At 49.5% G+C, this 18020-nt stretch overlaps 1 protein-coding gene across 1 annotated transcript; it reads right to left on the bottom strand.

Moving 5' to 3' along the window:
• On the bottom strand, window positions 1-16039 carry LOC135369014 (uncharacterized). Its single transcript, XM_064602609.1, has 14 exons — window positions 15915-16039; window positions 14761-14978; window positions 14311-14609; window positions 13887-14052; window positions 12424-12510; window positions 10079-10164; window positions 8579-8649; window positions 8275-8522; window positions 6695-6932; window positions 5707-5837; window positions 4021-4153; window positions 3443-3591; window positions 1225-1575; window positions 1-348 (listed from the first exon to the last, which is right to left on the bottom strand). The coding sequence occupies exons 1-14, from the start codon at window positions 15937-15939 to the stop codon at window positions 94-96; spliced, it is 2457 nt and encodes an 818-aa protein (XP_064458679.1). The 5' UTR covers window positions 15940-16039; the 3' UTR covers window positions 1-93.
• Between the last annotated feature and the right edge of the window lie 1981 nt (window positions 16040-18020).

Raw genomic sequence — 18020 nt, 5'->3', positions numbered from 1 at the left:
TCCCAACAGCGTTTCAAACTCTCATTCTAATTTATGACACCATTTCTACGCAAAACACCAAAGGAAGCACGCCTTCAATAGACGATATGACAGTTATTTAGGCTTGTCGTCAGCCTTGATATCGGCGTCCGCGACAACCGTCTCATGTAACCTGGTGAAGGATGGACGTTTCACTCGTAAGGGAGAGATGGGCGCGATGGTTATAGCCATTTCTGGCTTGGCTCCCTTGGCGAGTGCCGCCTTCACCCCAGCAGCATCCATAGCGTCCACGGGGACACCTTCCACCATAGTAAGGATGTCACCAGGGTAGAGGGCCTTTCCTGGAGTAACCACTTGAACATCCTGCGCCTGTGGGGGTTGCAGAAAAGGCAGCACTGAATTTCCAGATCATCTGCTAACCCAATATGGTGATGCAGATATACAAGCGGAATTGAAAGTACAAATGGTCGGTACATAATATAGTTGCTGTGGTCGTCCGTACATAACCTGCTGTGTATCTATGAAGAGTTGCTGACTTTATGACACGAGACATGTATGGTAACGAGAGACACCAGTGGCAGGTGGATGAATTTTGTCGAAACCTCTGGAAACAGCACACATAATTGAACACCACACGCGGGATACGACGTGACCGAGCAACTTGTGCCCTACCACCAAGGTTGCTGGCGTCCTCAGCCAGGTTCGAACAACCTGCAACCACGAGGTCAGTAGATGGCTACAAACTCGCTTCGAACTGGTCTATTGAGGCGGGATTTTAGTTCTGCGAGCTAGTCTGTGTGGTTTTGCAGATTACTCCAACAACTAGACTTGCTTCACAGGACTGACTTCGATGCAACGTGACAATAGCAATGGTATCGGGATGTTACACGTAAGGTTTGTCTGCGCAGTATGGCGACATGTTGCACGTGCCGCAGGGTAGGGCTGCGGATAATTTGGACCAACTGGGTTTCTTTTGACGTGCGCCGGAAATCTCCGCACGGTGCTGGACGCAATGTTTACCTCCGCCACATTGCTACCGCCCTCGCCCAGGATCGAGCCCAGGATCGAGCCCAGGATCGAACCCGCGATCTTGAGCTCAGCAAGCCAGCACCTTACCGACTGAGCTACCGAGGACGGCTATGCAACGTGACAAAGACGATTACGTTGGTGCTCGGAAGGTGGTGTTCAACAAGATAGCGATGAAGAAGAGAGAGACCTCCCAAACTGCTGTGCGCAGTCCCTTACCCTCTGGATGACGTGGCATCGTACCACCTGCTTGTTTTCTTCATTCCACGCTTTCGCTTCGTACGTCTGAAATCCGTAGTATCCTGCACCGCTGCACATGGTCTTGATGGCACGGACAGTGATATCGTCCTTGCCAGAAACTTTCAGGATCTTCTCCATGTCACGGCGGGACTCCAGTATGCGAAAAGCGCTCGAAGACAACACGGTCAGCACGACTTGGTCCCCGGAGTCAGAAATCATTTTGGTCACTTGAGGCAAGCCCATAGTGCTGATGTCCTGGTTGTTGACGGCGACCACCACGTCCCCTTCTAGAACGTGCGAGGCCTCTGCGGGACCGCCTTTTTTCACTCTCTGCGTGCGAATCAGGATTAAGTGAGTAGCTATCTAGCAACTAGCTCGCGACGTATAGTGACAAAGGTTGTTGAATCCCACCGCGACACAGATGTGCTGTCTGATGTTTTCTCTGAGATTCCAGAGAGGTGGGCGCAGTTCCCCTTATGCCGTCGATGCCCCCCCTTCCCACTCCTCCGTATAATTCGTTTTTTTTTTATTCCGTGTTAGCGCCGCGAGGCAAGTGTGGCTATGAGCGGCGTACAGTCGTAGACAGGTGGAAAGAGGACAGCAGGAAGGAGTGGGGGCAAGAGGGTTAGTGTGCGTCCTAGGCCGACTTCAAGGGGAAACTGTGCCGACATTAGACTGGAAAGCCTGCTGGACAACTCGGGGAAAACCTCAGGCAGCACAGCCGGTGGTAGGATTCGAACCCGCCACCTCCCAATCTTCAGCACGCGACCTTAACTATACTACGAACGGGCGGTCGCTTTCACCCGCTGGTCATCCTCTGAAGTATTTTACGGTACCATAAAACAGTATAATACAACGGAATGATAAATATACTCGTATCATAATAATTCGGGGCTTTATGTCACGAGACAACTGCTATCATGCGCGACGCCACAGTGATCGGGTCTGTGGATTAATTTTGTCCACCTGAGGGTTCTTTAACATGCGCCGAAATCTGGACACACGGCACACCATATTTAACGTCCCTCGCGGAAGACGGCGTGCCCGAGCAACTTGTACCCCTCCACGAAGTTGCCACCGTCCTCGGCCGGGTTTGAACCCGCAGTCTCGGGATCACCAGGCGGACACGCTGCCGACTGAGCCACCGAGGGCGGCAAATATATAGTCGTGCAATACGGTATAAATATATAAAATATATAAATGAATAAAATAATAAAATAATATACATTGATATAGATATATATACCGGGTGTCTCAGTTAAATCCCCGGGCTAAATAATTCGCGCACCGGTGCACCAATCGAAGAACTTTCTTTTTACAAATATCTATCCGATAGCGCCTATACATCTTGCGCGCCGTGTGAAGGAGTGGGAGGCGCTCATTATTTAAATAAAAATTCGGATGAGTTTCGTGAAAAAACGTAACTTCTAAAGCAGGGCGCCGTCGGCATTAAAATGGTTACTAGCCCTTCTGGGACCTTCAGTGGATACTTTTTAGAGAAAACTCTGCCACAGAAGCGGGTCATTTGTTGCAGTAATTAATTGGTTTCGGTTTACATATTTTTGTCGTGGCTGGTCGTGGCGAAGTGCAAAAGGACGTAATTAATTGGTGGACGTGGGAGTGGAAGAGCGTTCTTTTGCGCTCCACCGCGACCAGCCTCGACAAAAATATGTAAACCGAAACCAATTAATTACTGCAAGAAATGACCTGATGTCTTGGCATATTTTTCTCAAAAAGGTGTCCACCGAAGGTCCCGAAAGGGGTAGTAATGCCGACGGCGCCCTGCTTTACAAGTTATGTTTTCTTACGAAACACATTTGAATTTTTATTTATATAATGAGTGCCCCCCACTCCTTCACACGGTGCGCAGCTTGTAGGTGGTATCGGACAGATACTTTTAAAAAAGAAAGTTCGTCGCATGGTGCACCCGTTCGCGAATTCTTTAGTCCGGGGATTTAACTGAAACACACGGTATATATAAATATGTAAACATATAGCGGTATAATAAGACGCCTTTGCCTCGGTCAGACGGTTCTCGCGGTCGCCGTTGCCGAACCAGGGAATTCCAATCTGAGTCACTCCCTCTTCTGGTTGGGCTTCCGCGATAACGTTGGCGAACCGTTTGAGTGGAACCGACTCAATAGCTATTATATTACATAACTTATTATGGCCACAAGCGTGTGCAGTTGTTACTTACATCAACCATGAAGAATTCTTTGTTTTGTTCCCCGGTGACCTTGACGAGCGTCACGCCGAAGCCCCAGAATTTTCCCATGGCCTTCTCTTGGAACAGCATGACGTCAATTTTTTCCTTGGCTGTGATCGACTTGTCCGCTGCTGTCACAGCTAAATGAAGGTTGCTCATTGTTACTTTCCTCTCAAGTACGATTTCAGATACTCTTTAGAGAGACAGTCCGGACCCGAAACAAAGCTACACAAAACGCTTTTCTTACGCTTTCAGTTACTACGCAAAATACTGTGCAAAAATTATGTCACACAAGGGTGTCCTGGACGCTGGCTAGGTCCCTTGCGCGTGCTTGGCAATCGCGCAAACGAAACCACAATATTCGAAGAATGGCCAACTGGAGCCGGAACAGAGATAGAACGTGGCGATGTTGTTTGTTGAAACATTATGTAGCGATCAAACATTCCAGCACATTCAACTTTCTCCTTCAGGGCCCTGCACTGCGATCAGTTTAACGTGGAAGCCCAAAGGCACTAGATTTTAATGTCTAACCTGAGAGCTTTTGCATTGCCCCGCGTGAACGTTCTTACCAGCATCGGCGAAAGTGGTGATGCCAACAGCGACATCTGTGTCGGAAGCCTTCTGGTAATTAAGCTCCTCAGATTGTCCACTCCCAGTCTTCATGTACGACGAGTGGACGTTCATCTGCCCTTTAGTCTTACACTGTAAAGGAAAGAGCGATCGAGCGAAGCAAAAGGCGGGTAGCAAAAAAAGTAACCAGTTTCAGGGTAATCGGAAAATGTCATCCGGAAGGTATCGGGGGAGTCATGCCTCATAGCGAGCTGGACTACTTCTGAGCAAATGTCTTCGCTTTAGGCCGCTTTCATACTACCATGGTTTTCTCGTCCGTTTGCTTCAAAAACAGAAGCTAAGGGCAATCGATCCCAGTAGGTTCCAATGGGTTCGCTTTGCCTCCGTGGAAAACACGCACGGAAAAAGAGGGGGGAAACAGGGAAACGTTAGTTGTCAACCGGCCGTAAGGCGCTCTTGAGCAATCACTTCCATGTAGAGATTCAGTTGCGGAGGAGGCGCCCTGTTGCACAGAAAAGAATTGGGGACCCGACCCAGCCACCTTACAGCTGTAACTTTGTAGTGGATAAGGCAATTAAACATAGAAGGACAACTCAAGGCAACACGAACATAAAAGAGCTTATCTCAAAGGAGGATATCAGTAAAGATATGGAAAAACACAAACATGAAAGGAAGTAGTCAATCGACGAGAGGTGGAAGAGAGAGAGCAGATATAGGCAGCTGGAGTTTGAAAATAAGCGATTTGGTTTGTCACTTCTGTGCTGTGTCTTGCGTTGCCTTTTATGTGTCGCCCTGCACTGGGGTTTTTATCGATTTTAATTCGATAGCTTATGTCCCCGAGTGTCATGATGGCTTCTTCAGCGCTACTATACGGACTGAAAATGATATTTATTTTATTTCATCTTATAAATAAACTTAGCTGAAAAAGGCAAAATATACGTGCCGTCAGTGGACATTGCGCATTTCTACGAATTTTTGAAAGCAGTTGCAGAACCACATATATTCGGATACTTCTAATATAGATGAAATCGTCGAGAGTGGACCGTCCGAAACGCATGGAGCGTTTTTCCAACGATATCACGTCGCTCTCGGCAGTTCTCCAACGCGCACGGAGAGTGTGCGGTACGGCGGAGCCTGTCGACTACAGATATTCGCGCGCGTTCGGGCGCGTTTTCCGAGGAGTGGACATAGCGATGGCCGCCGTGCGGCAAAAAAAAAAAAAAAAAAAAGATGCGTATGCGTGGCTCGCACGAGTTTTGGGACAATATCCATCGCACTTCTACACTTCGACGATATCTGAAACGAGTGAACGCGGAAACAGCATCGGCACAAACCAAAAGACGGTCGTGGTCGACGACTATGGCAACATTGGTGCGCGTCAGTCGCGTCGCCCGCGTCGTCGCCGTCGTCCCGCGAGCGTTTCTTCGCCGCGCGCACGAGGCCCCGGTGTGTATGCGTCGTTTTGACGCTGAGAGAACGTTCCATGCGTTTCTAGCTTTAGCGTCTCCTCCCCTAGCTGACGGACATCCGCCTTCGAAAAGCAGTGTAGGCAGTCATACAGCGTCATACGTCTCAAATGCTGCTAAATGCTACTTCCGTTTCACATGAGGTGCGTGGCCGGATAGCGATGCCACGAATTCGGTAGGATTTTGAAGTGGCGAGAGTTTACGAGGTGTTAAACGTACCTCGTCGACCAGTTTCTTGAAACTGGGCGCCAGGTAAGTGTAGATGGGCAGCTGAGTCTTTGCTTCGACGTCCACCATTTCTTCCACTTTCAACAGCTTTCGCTTCAGGGTGTTGCTGGTGGCTCCCACACCTGCGCGAGATTCACTTTGTCCGATTGGTTAAGCCTTCGAATACGTGCAACGCAACCACGTGTTTAGACGCAGTGAAGAATCGGTTACATAAGCACATGGGCTTCGCGCAAGGTGACCTCCCGTCTCTACTGGTCCCACAGTGACAACCTCGAAAGCACACAACCCTTTTGCTGTACAGTGAACCCTCGTTAATATGACCGCGTCCGTTCCCGCAGATTTTGGTCATAAAGCGAATTGTCATAATAACGAGAAAGCGGTCCAGTGGGGACCAGAGGGCATGCACGGCAGAACAAAATGTACGCATGATGCTGTACAACAATTTATTTAATAAAAAAAAATCTGTCAGCAATGACTGCTTGGAGTAGCTTGCAGTGATCAGCTTTTCTAACTGTACAAGAGTATTATTGATCACGCAAACATTATTAATGTCATTGTGTTGCTCAAAAAACAATAAGGCAACCTTGAGTGCTTCACTGCTTTAGCAATCCGAGAAGAGGTATGAGTAATCTTGAGGACAACAACGCCTCGAGTCACCCTAATCCTTTGCGCCCCACTTTAACTGTGTCACTTTGTTCCTGAGAAACTTAAGCAGCCACTCAAAGGGGTGCGTGACGCGGTCATAATAACGGGAGGATAATACGTGTCTTTGACCCCAGCTGTGCCCAAAAATCTCGGTCATAGTCCGATAAGCGGAATGTCATATTAACGGGAAGGATTTACATGGGGAAAAAACCGTTCCCCACGAATTCGGTCATAAAGCGTGAATGTCAGATTAACGGGGGACATACTAACGAGGGTTCACTGTATATGTATAAAAAATTTGTCCCGCTCCGAAAACTGTATGAAAGGCACTGACTGAGATGTTGGTCGACAGCCTTCTTGTCCTTAGTGCCACCCATGCATTCTGCAATGGCTCGGATATCGCAGACCTCTTTGCTAGCGGTCAACTTCTTCCAGTTGAACTTGTCGAAGAAAGGATGGTTCCGGATGTCGGCGTACTGCGTCGAGCCCAATCGCTCGACCGGGTTTTTCTTGAGCATTTTGAAGACCAAGTCTTTCGCTTCCGGGGTGTTACACAGAGGAAACTCTTCGGGCTGGGATAAAATTTCGAAACTAATGAGCTTGGTACCGCTACACGGCGGCGTTGTTTCACTCGTAAACCCAGCACACCTGACGGGGAACGCTAAATATTTTTAAGTTTCAAGTTTGCATGTAACGGGATATAATCCCTAATTTGTCCAGCAACAGTGATATATGTTCCCGACTGGCTCGCTGCTCCTGACGGCTACGTAGCCGACTTCCTTTGTTTTGGACACCAGTGTTGCGTGCATGCAACGTAGTTTTGTCGCCGTACTTCGTGAGCAATGCGCAGTTGGTGGCGACTTCCGACACAGTGTTGCCAGTAATTTTCAATTTTAATAATAATAAAAAAAACTATGCGCGCAATAGAGCTCTACCCGAGAAACTTCATCATGACGTTGGTAGACAAACCGACACCGAAACAAATCGGAAGAGGAGGGCTGGGTTCCACGAATGGGCACTTGTTCGCTGCCTCCTATTGAAAGAAAATCAGGAGCGAAGGTCGCGTCCCTTTCAGAGGGACAATCGTAATCCCGTCAAGACCGTCAGAGCCGTTTATAGAGAGAGTTTGGCCATTGGGAGGAGCCTAACTTAAAGCGCGTCATGCGACGTCACGGCTGAGCGACATCCCTTGTCGTGCACTATTGTTACTCAGACGTCAACCGGTCGCAGACGCCATATTGATGCTGATCGTTGTTTACAACCCAAGGAGAGAAGACATGTGCGTACTTCTTGCTTCGAAAGCCTTTCGTCCTTGAACGCTTTCTGTTTGACAACAAAGTCCCCCCTTATCACTGGTGCCAGTGGGTCATAAGCCGCTTATTCCTGTAGATTGCATTCAACACGGCCACGAATGTGTCGACCAGCTGGCGGACAGCATCAATATGGCGCGGACTAGATGGCTGATAAGCGGATTCGGCTTAGATTCAGGCTTTTTGGGCGGCGCAACGACGACTCTGACGTCAAAATAAGATCCTCCCATGAGGCGGCAAAAGATCAAAGAATGGCCAAACTCTCCCTATAAATGGCTCTGAAGACCGTGACTTTCGGGCGCCACCTTGTTCGCCCCTAGCTTGGAGAGCGTAGTTCAACTCTACCAAATTGGTGGCGCCGTCGAACACTATGACGTCACTTGTTTACAAACAGGGAGAGGTCTATTGTGACGAAAGTTGTGACGTAAGAGTACTTAGGGCTCAGGCTAACGAATAGATAAATTTTCTGAGACTGCAGTTCTTCACAGTGCCTTTAGCGCACGGGCCAGTGTCCAAATCATTTGTTCTGTGCCACCGAATGGTCTTCCGCGGGGTTCGAACTCGTTACTCCGCCCAAGCAAAACATTTAAGAACGGTCCCTTACCGGAGGCCACTTGAGAGGTGAATTGATGATCTTGTCCCGCAGTTCTTCTTTGGTGTTGCCTCTGAACGGTACCTTGCCCGTCATCAGCTTGTAAAGTGTCACCCCACAGGACCACCAATCGCAGGAGCGTCCGTACGGCCTCCGCTTCAAAATTTCCGGCGCCATGTACGGCACAGTTCCTGCCGATTCACCATCGTTGTACTCGAAGGCCGTCTTCAAGAAGTATCCTTTTAGAATTCGTTTAGAGACTGCAAGTTGTCATTGTGTTTAGCCTGGAAGCGTAAAGGGGAAATGACGAACTTACAGTGGCCGACGCAGATTTTATTGGTATCGAAATCGATGAGTTTACATCGTCCGCCAGGTAGAATCATCATGCTGTGTAGAGGAAAAGCTTCTGTCAATCATGGGAGTCATACCACATTCTAGGTAGACCCTGGCCACGCGCCATTGCAAACGTCAAGGTACACGCGACCAGACAGTTTGTAAACAACACGATTGCTGTTGAAACACGTAAATGGGTCCTCATATACAGCCGACTACTCCTAAAAATGTGATTCAGCCCGTACTTCGGAGATGCCATGTGGCGTAAGAAGCAAAATCCCCTCGTTTTATGGCAATGGTAATATGTCGGCAATTGCTAATGCGGAACAGGAACATTGAAAAGGTATTGCCAGGACGTGTGGCAAGGATATCCACAGGCGACCGCTTGTAGGTACAAAAATAGCGGGTGTAGGATAGCTCCCATGATACCCCGCGGTCAGACTTGTGCCCGTTACCGAAAAAAAGGAACTAAATACCGTTACCCGTTACTTCAGGTAAAAGTAACTAAATACGTTACTCGTTACCAACATACAAAAGTAACGAGTTCTCGTTACTCACAGGTAACGAGTTACTTTTACGTTACCGCAGCATAGTTAAGGGAGCCAACGAGCATGCCGTCACTTGCCTTCAACTCTTTATTAATGAGGAATTGCACTTCAGAAGAAGCTGATACTCGAAATTTGTCGTCCGTCCTTCGTGTTCCGTGTCTCTCGGCCCGTTACCATGAGTCTATATCAGTTTGCCTGGACCTTCTCCCTTGTTTCCGAAGTGGGGGTGATCGGAGATTACGAAAACACAAGAAAAAACACTGGTTTTCGTGCCACCGATCACCAACGGTTCCCAAAAACAGACGAGGGGCTGCGTCATAATTTAGAGCGCTCAGAAGCTTAGCAGACAAGAAAAGGCTAGAAGTCGAAACGCGTTTTTTGTAGCCATAGCACAATTGGTGGCCATTCTTGGGAAGGAGTGATGGTCGGAGATTACGGAAACAAGAGAAATGACGACAACACATCCAGCGAGGGACTGCAATATTACTTTGAGTCACACATCACGCATTTCAAATCTGCATGCATTGCGCCACACAGAGTGCCGAAATGTGTTCCCCCGCGCTGAAGAAAAGGAACGAGTAACGTCAGTAACGAGTTACCAATTTTTGTAACTGATTCCGTTACTATTACAATTTTTTTAAAAGTAACTGAATCGTTACTTAGTTACCAAAAAAAGTAACCGTTACCAAGTAACGAGTTACTTGTAACGAGTTAGGCACAACTCTGCCCGCGGTCCAATCCAGGTCGTGTTTTTCCTATACACACGAGCTGCCTCGTATTTATGTCAAGGAAGGGGCAGCGTGGAGTGTTGCCTTTACATTGGTACTCCACGCTTGCAGCTCTGAGCCAGGTGTACTTATTGTACTTACTCCATCCATTCCCGTCAAATGTTACAAAAAAGCTAGCAGTGTATGCAACTGCAGACGACAGCTTACTTTTGCACCTTGATATCTCGGTGAAAAAATCCTCGCAAATGTAAGTGCTCCACAGCAAGCACCAGTTGAGCGAAGACAATACGGCACTGAAATGAACGATTGGGATAGAGATTAAACGCAACTTGGCCCCCGAGTCGCACAATAAACGTAAAAGACTGCTAGTTGCATCCATTCAACTTGCACGCGAAGTTTTACCGCAAAGAAGTTGTAATAGAGAGAGGAGGAGACTACAAATACCGACAGGTATCGGGCATCACGGAAGGCATTTCTGCCAGTGAGCGGGAGAGGTCGTACTTAGGAGAACGAATAGAAATAGCCGAGACACGTCCTGCTCTGACGTCAGAGCTCGTCAAGGCAACGCCACCTATATACAGAAGGCCCGCTTACTGCCTCCTCTCCCTGCTTCGCTACGTCGACACATAAAGTCGGAATTCGTCTGCTACTGCGAATCGCCGTTCTGCGAATTCAAGAACTCGCAAATGATTGCAGCTATAACTTGGAAGCTGTAGACCTGAATGTGTAGACAAAAAGTGCAACACGCTTTCCAGAAAATAATTTTTGGAGAAAAATGTGGCACCGTTTTGCGATTTATTTCCAAGCTTTAACCCCTTCAGTACGCGGGACGTTCAATCACTACTCGCAGACGACGGTGGTTCGTCTTCATGGCCATGACCGCCGAAAGCGCGATCGTGATTGGCTCCCGCCGTTGAAAACACGATCCTGATTGGCTGACTCTTAGTTGCTACGTCACGTCGACGAGTAATACCCTTGTCACACAGGGAGTCTTCAATGATCATTGAAACCAATCGTCATTGAAAATGCGCGTAGCGCCACCTAGCGTGTAACGTGTCAACCTAACGTCAACTAACCTGTCGGGAAACACTGAATCCAATACTCTTTGGGAAGTTGACACGTTACACGCTTGGTGTCACTACACACATTTTCAATGGTCATTGGTTTCAATGATCATTGAAGACTGCCCGTGTGACAGGGTTATAAGCAGGCTTTCTCTATCTAGGTGGTGTTGGTCAGGGTCATTATTTAGCTAACTACGGAACGTAGAAAAATAACAATTTTCCCCTCGCCACTGCGGCGTGCAGTAGAATGCGCGCATCATGTAATGAACCACAACCCCTTTAAAGGACCGGTCCCATCCGTTCCATTCGAAAACTATAGTGTCATTTTATTCCCCGGGGACCACTGACCATGGTACCGAAAATCCCGCGCGAAATAGTGGCGTAGTTTGACTGCTATTCGATGGAATACATGACAAGAGTAGACCGCCGGACGTTGAGAATATGCCGGAATTCCCTTTCTGGAAAAACGAAACAACGTCACTCCCTAAGAACCAATGAGGCCGCGAGAAAAAAGGATGCCGCGGTCGTCTCACAGTTAAGGCTCGTTCCCACTGCCCGGTTGCCCGCTCACGTTGCTTGAAACGGCGACCCGCGAATGGCAAGAGTATCCACACTCGAGGCCTCCGACGGCCACCGTAACCTCGAGGTATCTCGACGAGAGCGAGACTTGCGCCACTTAGTATCCGCTCCATTTGCGATTTGCCATGACGCGCGGCGTTCAAAAACAACATCAAAAGCGGCGTGTACACTAAGTGCGGAATGTGGAGGTAAACAAACGCCGTGTCGCCGTGCTTGGACCCCTACCAGAGAACGGGTCTCCAAGGGACGTTTTTGAAGTTGTTGGACGCCGTTCCGGGCTCCCGCCCAGCAGTGGGAGGAGGGGTAGGAGGAGGAGGAGTGTCGTTGGGAGGAACCGAGAGGTCTGCCTGCCTGATTAGGCGGCATGTTTCTCGGGAAGGGAAAGGTGGTGGAGAGGAGGAGAGGAAAGGGTGAAGTGGAAGACGCAGCTATCCTCCCCCCGAGCGGCTTCCGCTCGGGGGGAGGATAGCTGCGTCCATGGCCCGACTTCAGGGGAACTGTGCCGGCATACGCCTATTACACATCTGAGGGAAACCCAGGAAAAACCCCAGACGGCTCAGCCGGCCCGCGGATTCGAACCGCGGACCTCCCAGTCTCCAAGCGCACGCGTTACCGCTGCGCCACCGGAGATGGTCAACCCAGCAGTGGGAACGAGCCATTACGGGGCATCTGGACGGCGCCTTTCTCCTCTGTTCGCCGCCCTCTCACTCCTCCGCTTAGGGAGTGACGTCATGCCGCTGGAGCCTCTGCAGCGGCGGAAGCAGGGTTGAACTTCAAAATTCGTATATTGAATATCTAAGTACGCTTCGGACGAAAAAGTTGGCCAAGTAGATTGTCGACCGATGCCAGACATAGTGGTATCGGCATCTAGATGCGACAGTCCCTCTAAAGGCTGAACTCATTGCTTACCTCATTGGTCGGGAGATAAACGGCTTTGTCACACACTCGATTTAGATCGACGCCACAAATATATTCCATCACGGTGATCATAGCGTCCTGCGGAAATTGATAGACCGAATTATCTCAAGGCGAAGGGAATGTCGGTTTAGGTTAGTGTTGACAGTTACTGTTGGGGAGGGTAATATCAGTCGAAGCTGTCTGCATAATCGCTGCAGGACCTTATGTCCTAGGTACCGCACTGTATATTCGTTGAAATTAATAATGGAAGAGAGAAAGGGTAGCTTTGCGATTAGCGAATGCTCGTGGCATGCCAATATAGCACAATAGTACTGAAGCGTGCAGGGTGTTCCATTGGCGCTCTTTGGACGCCTGGTCACACGTCATCGGAACATACACATGACTATAAAAATTGCTCATGGCCACAGAAATGGCGCATGATCGGCGATCAAACTGTTTGTAAATACTAATTAGATTGTTATTACCGTAGATTGTTTTGTGACGTACTTCTACCTCAGTAATTAGCCCTGTCCAGTATTCCTGCAGCAGGACAATCACGCCTATTGTCATAATGACAACACCAGTGCTGCGCGTGAGGCGTTTTCCCAGCGGTGGGTCATCACGATTATCGAGCGGCAAGCCACAGTGGCGCGGAACAGTAGACACCGTCACCGTCCTTCATATCCGAGATCTCGACGGCAACCGACGGAAGCGGCATCTACATGTGGCCAATCAGACAGGTTAGGTTTATCCGGTCGTGCGGAATTGCTGAGAATGCTCGCAGGGGCGTACCGAGAGGGGGGCAAGGGGGAGCCGTGCCCCCCCTGGAACTCCAAGGTCGGTTGTGAAAATAGTGCGCTCTTTAGTCGTAGGTCGTAATGAATATTCTCAGCCCAAGCAGCACAACATCCTGGCCCAATATTGGCAATGTCGGTCCAATACTGGACCAAGATTGGACCAGTATTGCCAATATTGGTCCAATATTGGGCCAAGATGTTGTGCTGCTTGGGAGATAAACATGATAGGAACCTCTGACTGCTTCTAGAAAAAGATGTGGTGGGGGTTTGCACTCTTGCCCCCCTGGAAGCGCTTTGCCCCCGCCTTGAGGAAAAAAATCCTGGGAATGCCCATGATTGTTCGGTAGGATCGCGTTTCCTCGACAGCGTCGCTCGAAAAACGCCGCGGTTGGGCACCACATAACAGTCTCGTTTTGGTAGCTTCATGCTAGCAAGTCACTTGACCTCGAAATGCTGACGTGTGACCAGGATAAGGTGACAGTTTTGACACCACTTGCGGGGCATGCCCATGATCCAATTTGTGTTTTCCCTCCACATATCGTGTGCGGTTTGTCCGTTATCGCCAGATATGCTCCGAGGAAGAGGTACTGCGAGCCTTCTACAGTGTACGGAACGCAAGATGCAATGAACACCAGAGTGTCACAGTTTACACCAAGTTGAGGTAGACTGATGACTTACCTTCGTCACATAACAGCAGTAATACCTGACGAGGAATGGATTTCGAATGATAGAGGCCACGATCTTGTCAGCGATGGCCTGCGTATGTCTCTGGAACAAGCTGCAGGCGACCAGCTTCATCGTACAAACAAGGCCGCTCGCCTTGTGGATCACTTTGTACACGGCCCTAGAACAATAAATAATTCATACAGTTCTCGCGGTGGATAACTTGAGGCGAGTGCAGTAACATCGACGGTATCCGCACCGACACTGCCTACACTCATCCGCGCGGTTAAATCCGCACAGCCGGTATATGGCGGCTCGGCTATATGTGACGCGACCGCTGAGGCGGCGCCGCTTTTTGAAACGCGTGCGAGAATGAGCCTTAAGAGTACCTCTCTACTACGACCACGTTGTCGTCCGTTACCGATTCTCCGACACTCACCCAAAACCCCCGGCTCCCAGAAGTTTGACGCCTTCAAAGTCCTTCATCTTCGGAATGTAGGACCAGAAGGGCGCCAGTTCAGCCACATTTAGCTTTTCCGTTTTCGCCACGACGGTGTCACCGAGCCCCATCCAGTCTGACGGAGGCACCTCGGACACCTTCTCCAAGGACGTCGCCAGTTCACCGACGATAATGATGAACTTGCGAAATGTGTCTCCAAGTTGCTTGGCTATTGCTGGGTCTTTCTTGTAGACCATGTTATGTAGGCAGATCAAATTTTCTGCGGTGTCCCGCATGTCCTTGGAAGAACGAGTTAAAATGCTGTCAATACCATTGTCGGATAGTTAACACGACTATGGTACACGGTGTGCGCCTCACTCACGCCTGCTTGAGTGTGCTACGAGTTTTCAGCTGGCATACAGTTTTCAGCTAGGCAACACTGGGGACTACCTGGTAGGTGATGATCTGACGGCTCAATTTTTCCTTGATGTCTTGGGCAGCCAGCACCACCTGCGCCTGGGAGAAATGGTCAAGCGGCTCCTTCTGCAGTGACACTGTACTCTCTCGTTTGATGAAGAAATCGAGGAGCACCATGGTCACTTTGGGAATCCTCGGAAAGACCGTGGTGACCACCTTGATGGCTGCCACTTTTTTCTCTTCCATAGCGGCTACAAACACAAAGTACATGTTGTGGCACACAGACAAAAAGCATTGACACATTTTGGACGAGGTCCTTGTTGTAACATCACGGTTTGCACACGGCGCTTTCTGGGCGGAAAACCGGTGCGGTCGTGACGTCAGCATCGCCGACTCCATCTCGCAAACCCGACGCTACTTCGCGGTCAGACGCAATGCTTGTCGTCCGGAGCCTCTAGCGGCTAATGAAAGTTTCACACAATTTTTCGGTCAGCACCGCGAGGAAGCTGTGGCTCTGAGCCGGGACAGATGGTGAGGAAGTTGTGCGGGACACTGGGAAGGCATCTGCCTAAGACTCTAAACACACCAAGAAAAAAACCCAAGATAGCATAGCAAGTGGTAAAACAAGATCTTACCACCCTCCAGTCCCCCTGGAACTATACCATCGCGTATCTCAACTTTCACGTCAGGCGCAACACCTGTCGGGAGCATTGATTGATTGATTGATTGATTGATTGAAACGTGATTGTAAGCTAGTAGATATGCGTGTGAGTAAACGAGTAAGAAAGCCAATTCAACACGTTGGTCTGCATGTGGCACAAGTTTTCATTGATGACTGTTTGGGGGGTGTTCCCAAGCAGCACAATGTACTGAAAGTCGAGTGCAATAGGAGTGGACGGTATGTGTCTTATCAATGTTCTTTAGCTTCATGAGTCTGTTCAAGGCCTTCCACCTACCCGTCCACCCCTATTGCACTTGACTTTCAGTACATTGTGCTGCTTGGGTTCTTTCGAAAGCCGCCAACAAAAATCCGCCTGCTTCACCATTGTTGGGGTGGCATCGCTTGTCGGTATAGTACATTTGTTATTCGCGTATCTATATTTGATCGTAACCATTTCGTACACGCAAAAAAAAGGAAGACAGGTACAGTGTGCCTTGTATTTGGTATCGTTTAAAAAGGTACTAACCGGCATCTTTGGGTTTATCGGCCATCGCCGGTGCCCAAGAAATCGGCCCCTGCTAGAGACGCAGCTGGCAACGGCTCCGAGGAACAATGACTGACAGCACGCGCTCGAGTCTTCTTCTTCACTACAGGCCCTCAGCACAGAACTCCCATAATACCCAGAAACCAAGATGCCGAAGAAGGACCTTTATATAAATCGTCTGTCATGCTAGATACGCTAGCCCTAACGGACTATGAACGGCATTCTTACAAGCCGCACGGCAGATCAGCTCAGGTTTCCACTGTGCAAAGCCCTATACGATTGAAGTAAAGAGCCGTCTGTGGCATGTGCTTTCGCAACATCATCACTGTACAGCAGGTTGAGACATGCAGGCGGTGGTGGTAGTGGTGGTCATGGCACTGCTTGCCGTAGTCGGCCTCACATAGGTGGGCAACGACACGACTATCGCGGCGGGTGGGGTGGGGTGGGGTGGATCGTGCTTTCTGGGCCGACATAAAGGAGTACAGAGGGCCATCAAAAAAAAAAAAAAATCAGGTTAAGACGTCTGATGAAAGTGTGTGTGTGTCATTTTACCGAATAGCGCGAAAGGTTTTGATGTGTACAATTTGTTTCCCAGAAAAAAAAAAAGAAAAAAAAAAAAAACTCAGATAAACATGGCTCTGCGCCTTCACCCTTAACTCGCCACTCCGGGGATAACGAGGAAAAGAAGGTGGGATGCCACGTCGCCGATGACGTTACAAGGGGAACTCGTTCTCTTTCGCGGGTCAGTGGGGTCAGCGCCCTGTCCCTTTGCCGCCGTAAACCAGTTTTGCCAGTTCTCACGGAGAATTGGGAATAGAAGGAGCGGCCGAATCATGACCGAGCCAGGAGGAAGGCATTTTGCAGAACCCAGAACAGGCGACTAGCAGACGACAGCGAAGTAGCCGACAACATTTATCTGGGCCAATCAGGGAGCGTACCCCCCCTGTAGCGTCAGCGCGAGGTCCCAGGCAGATCACAGGCTGGTTCTGCTCTCCGCCGCCGTTGCGCACGGTCGTTTCTTGCGCCGTACTTTAAATTCAATTTCCGCGATAATTATGACGCTGTGGTGTGAATTTACTTCTCATGGTGCATCTTACTGACCTACTTCACAGTTTTATAGCAAGAAAACAAGGCGTTAAAAATGACTTCTGTGCTACTTTAAAGCGTCCGAGGGAAACCCAGTGAAAACACCCAAGCAACACAGCCGGCGCCCGAATTCGAACCCGGGTCTCGAACCTCCTAGTCTCCATGAGGAATGTCACCATCGTTGCCAGTGGGTGGTAGTGGTTGTCAGCCTCACATAGGTGGGCAACGTCACGACTGACGTCCTGGGGAATGTGCGTCCTGGGCCGACTTCTAAGGGAACTAATGCCGACGTATGTCTGAAAGCGCCTGAGGAAAAACTAGGAAAAACCTCAGACAGCACAGCCAGCACCGGGGTTCGAGCCCGGGTACCTGCCAGTCTCGACGTGACTAATATTAGCTGGTGGTGGTGGTTGTGGCGATAGGGCTTGCCGTTGTCGGCCTCACGTATGTGGGCAACGTCACGACTGACGCCCTGGGGGAAATATTAGCTAATATTAGCTAATATTAGCACTACATTCGTGTTGACCAATGAGGAGGCCCTTCAGCGATGACGTCGCGGAAGTCGTGGAGTTGTTTTGCTTCCGCATTTCGCGGCACGGCGACCGCATTGGAACCGGCGAGCCTGTCATCCAAAAAAGTCTGGTAATTGGTCGAACTTGTTCGTCCAGTGCTGTCGCACTCCGGGGGCGGTATGATCCGACAGACCGGAAATGACCACTGAACTTCCGCTAAGTTATAGCGCTATAGCGGCGCTTAGCAAGTGTGAACCGTCCGATGACAGTGGGCTCTGTTTTTTGCGTGCTGTTTTGTAACGCTATGTTAGCGCGCTGCTATATGTCCGAACAGGCAGAAAGAGCCCCTTGTTGGCCACCTTTTTAAATTGTCTGTAGAGACTCGTTGAAGCAGAAGACAGTGAGCGCCATATGGGACAAATTGCGTTTCACCGGTTCAGTCACGTGGGAGGAGGGGGCATCGAACGGGTCTATATGGCAGCGACTGATG

The sequence above is a fragment of the Ornithodoros turicata genome, chromosome 9, assembly GCF_037126465.1.
Source record: "Ornithodoros turicata isolate Travis chromosome 9, ASM3712646v1, whole genome shotgun sequence".
NCBI lineage: Eukaryota > Metazoa > Arthropoda > Arachnida > Ixodida > Argasidae > Ornithodoros > Ornithodoros turicata.
The sequence above is the reverse complement of the archived record's forward strand: the minus strand, read 5'-3'. Positions and strand labels throughout refer to the sequence as shown.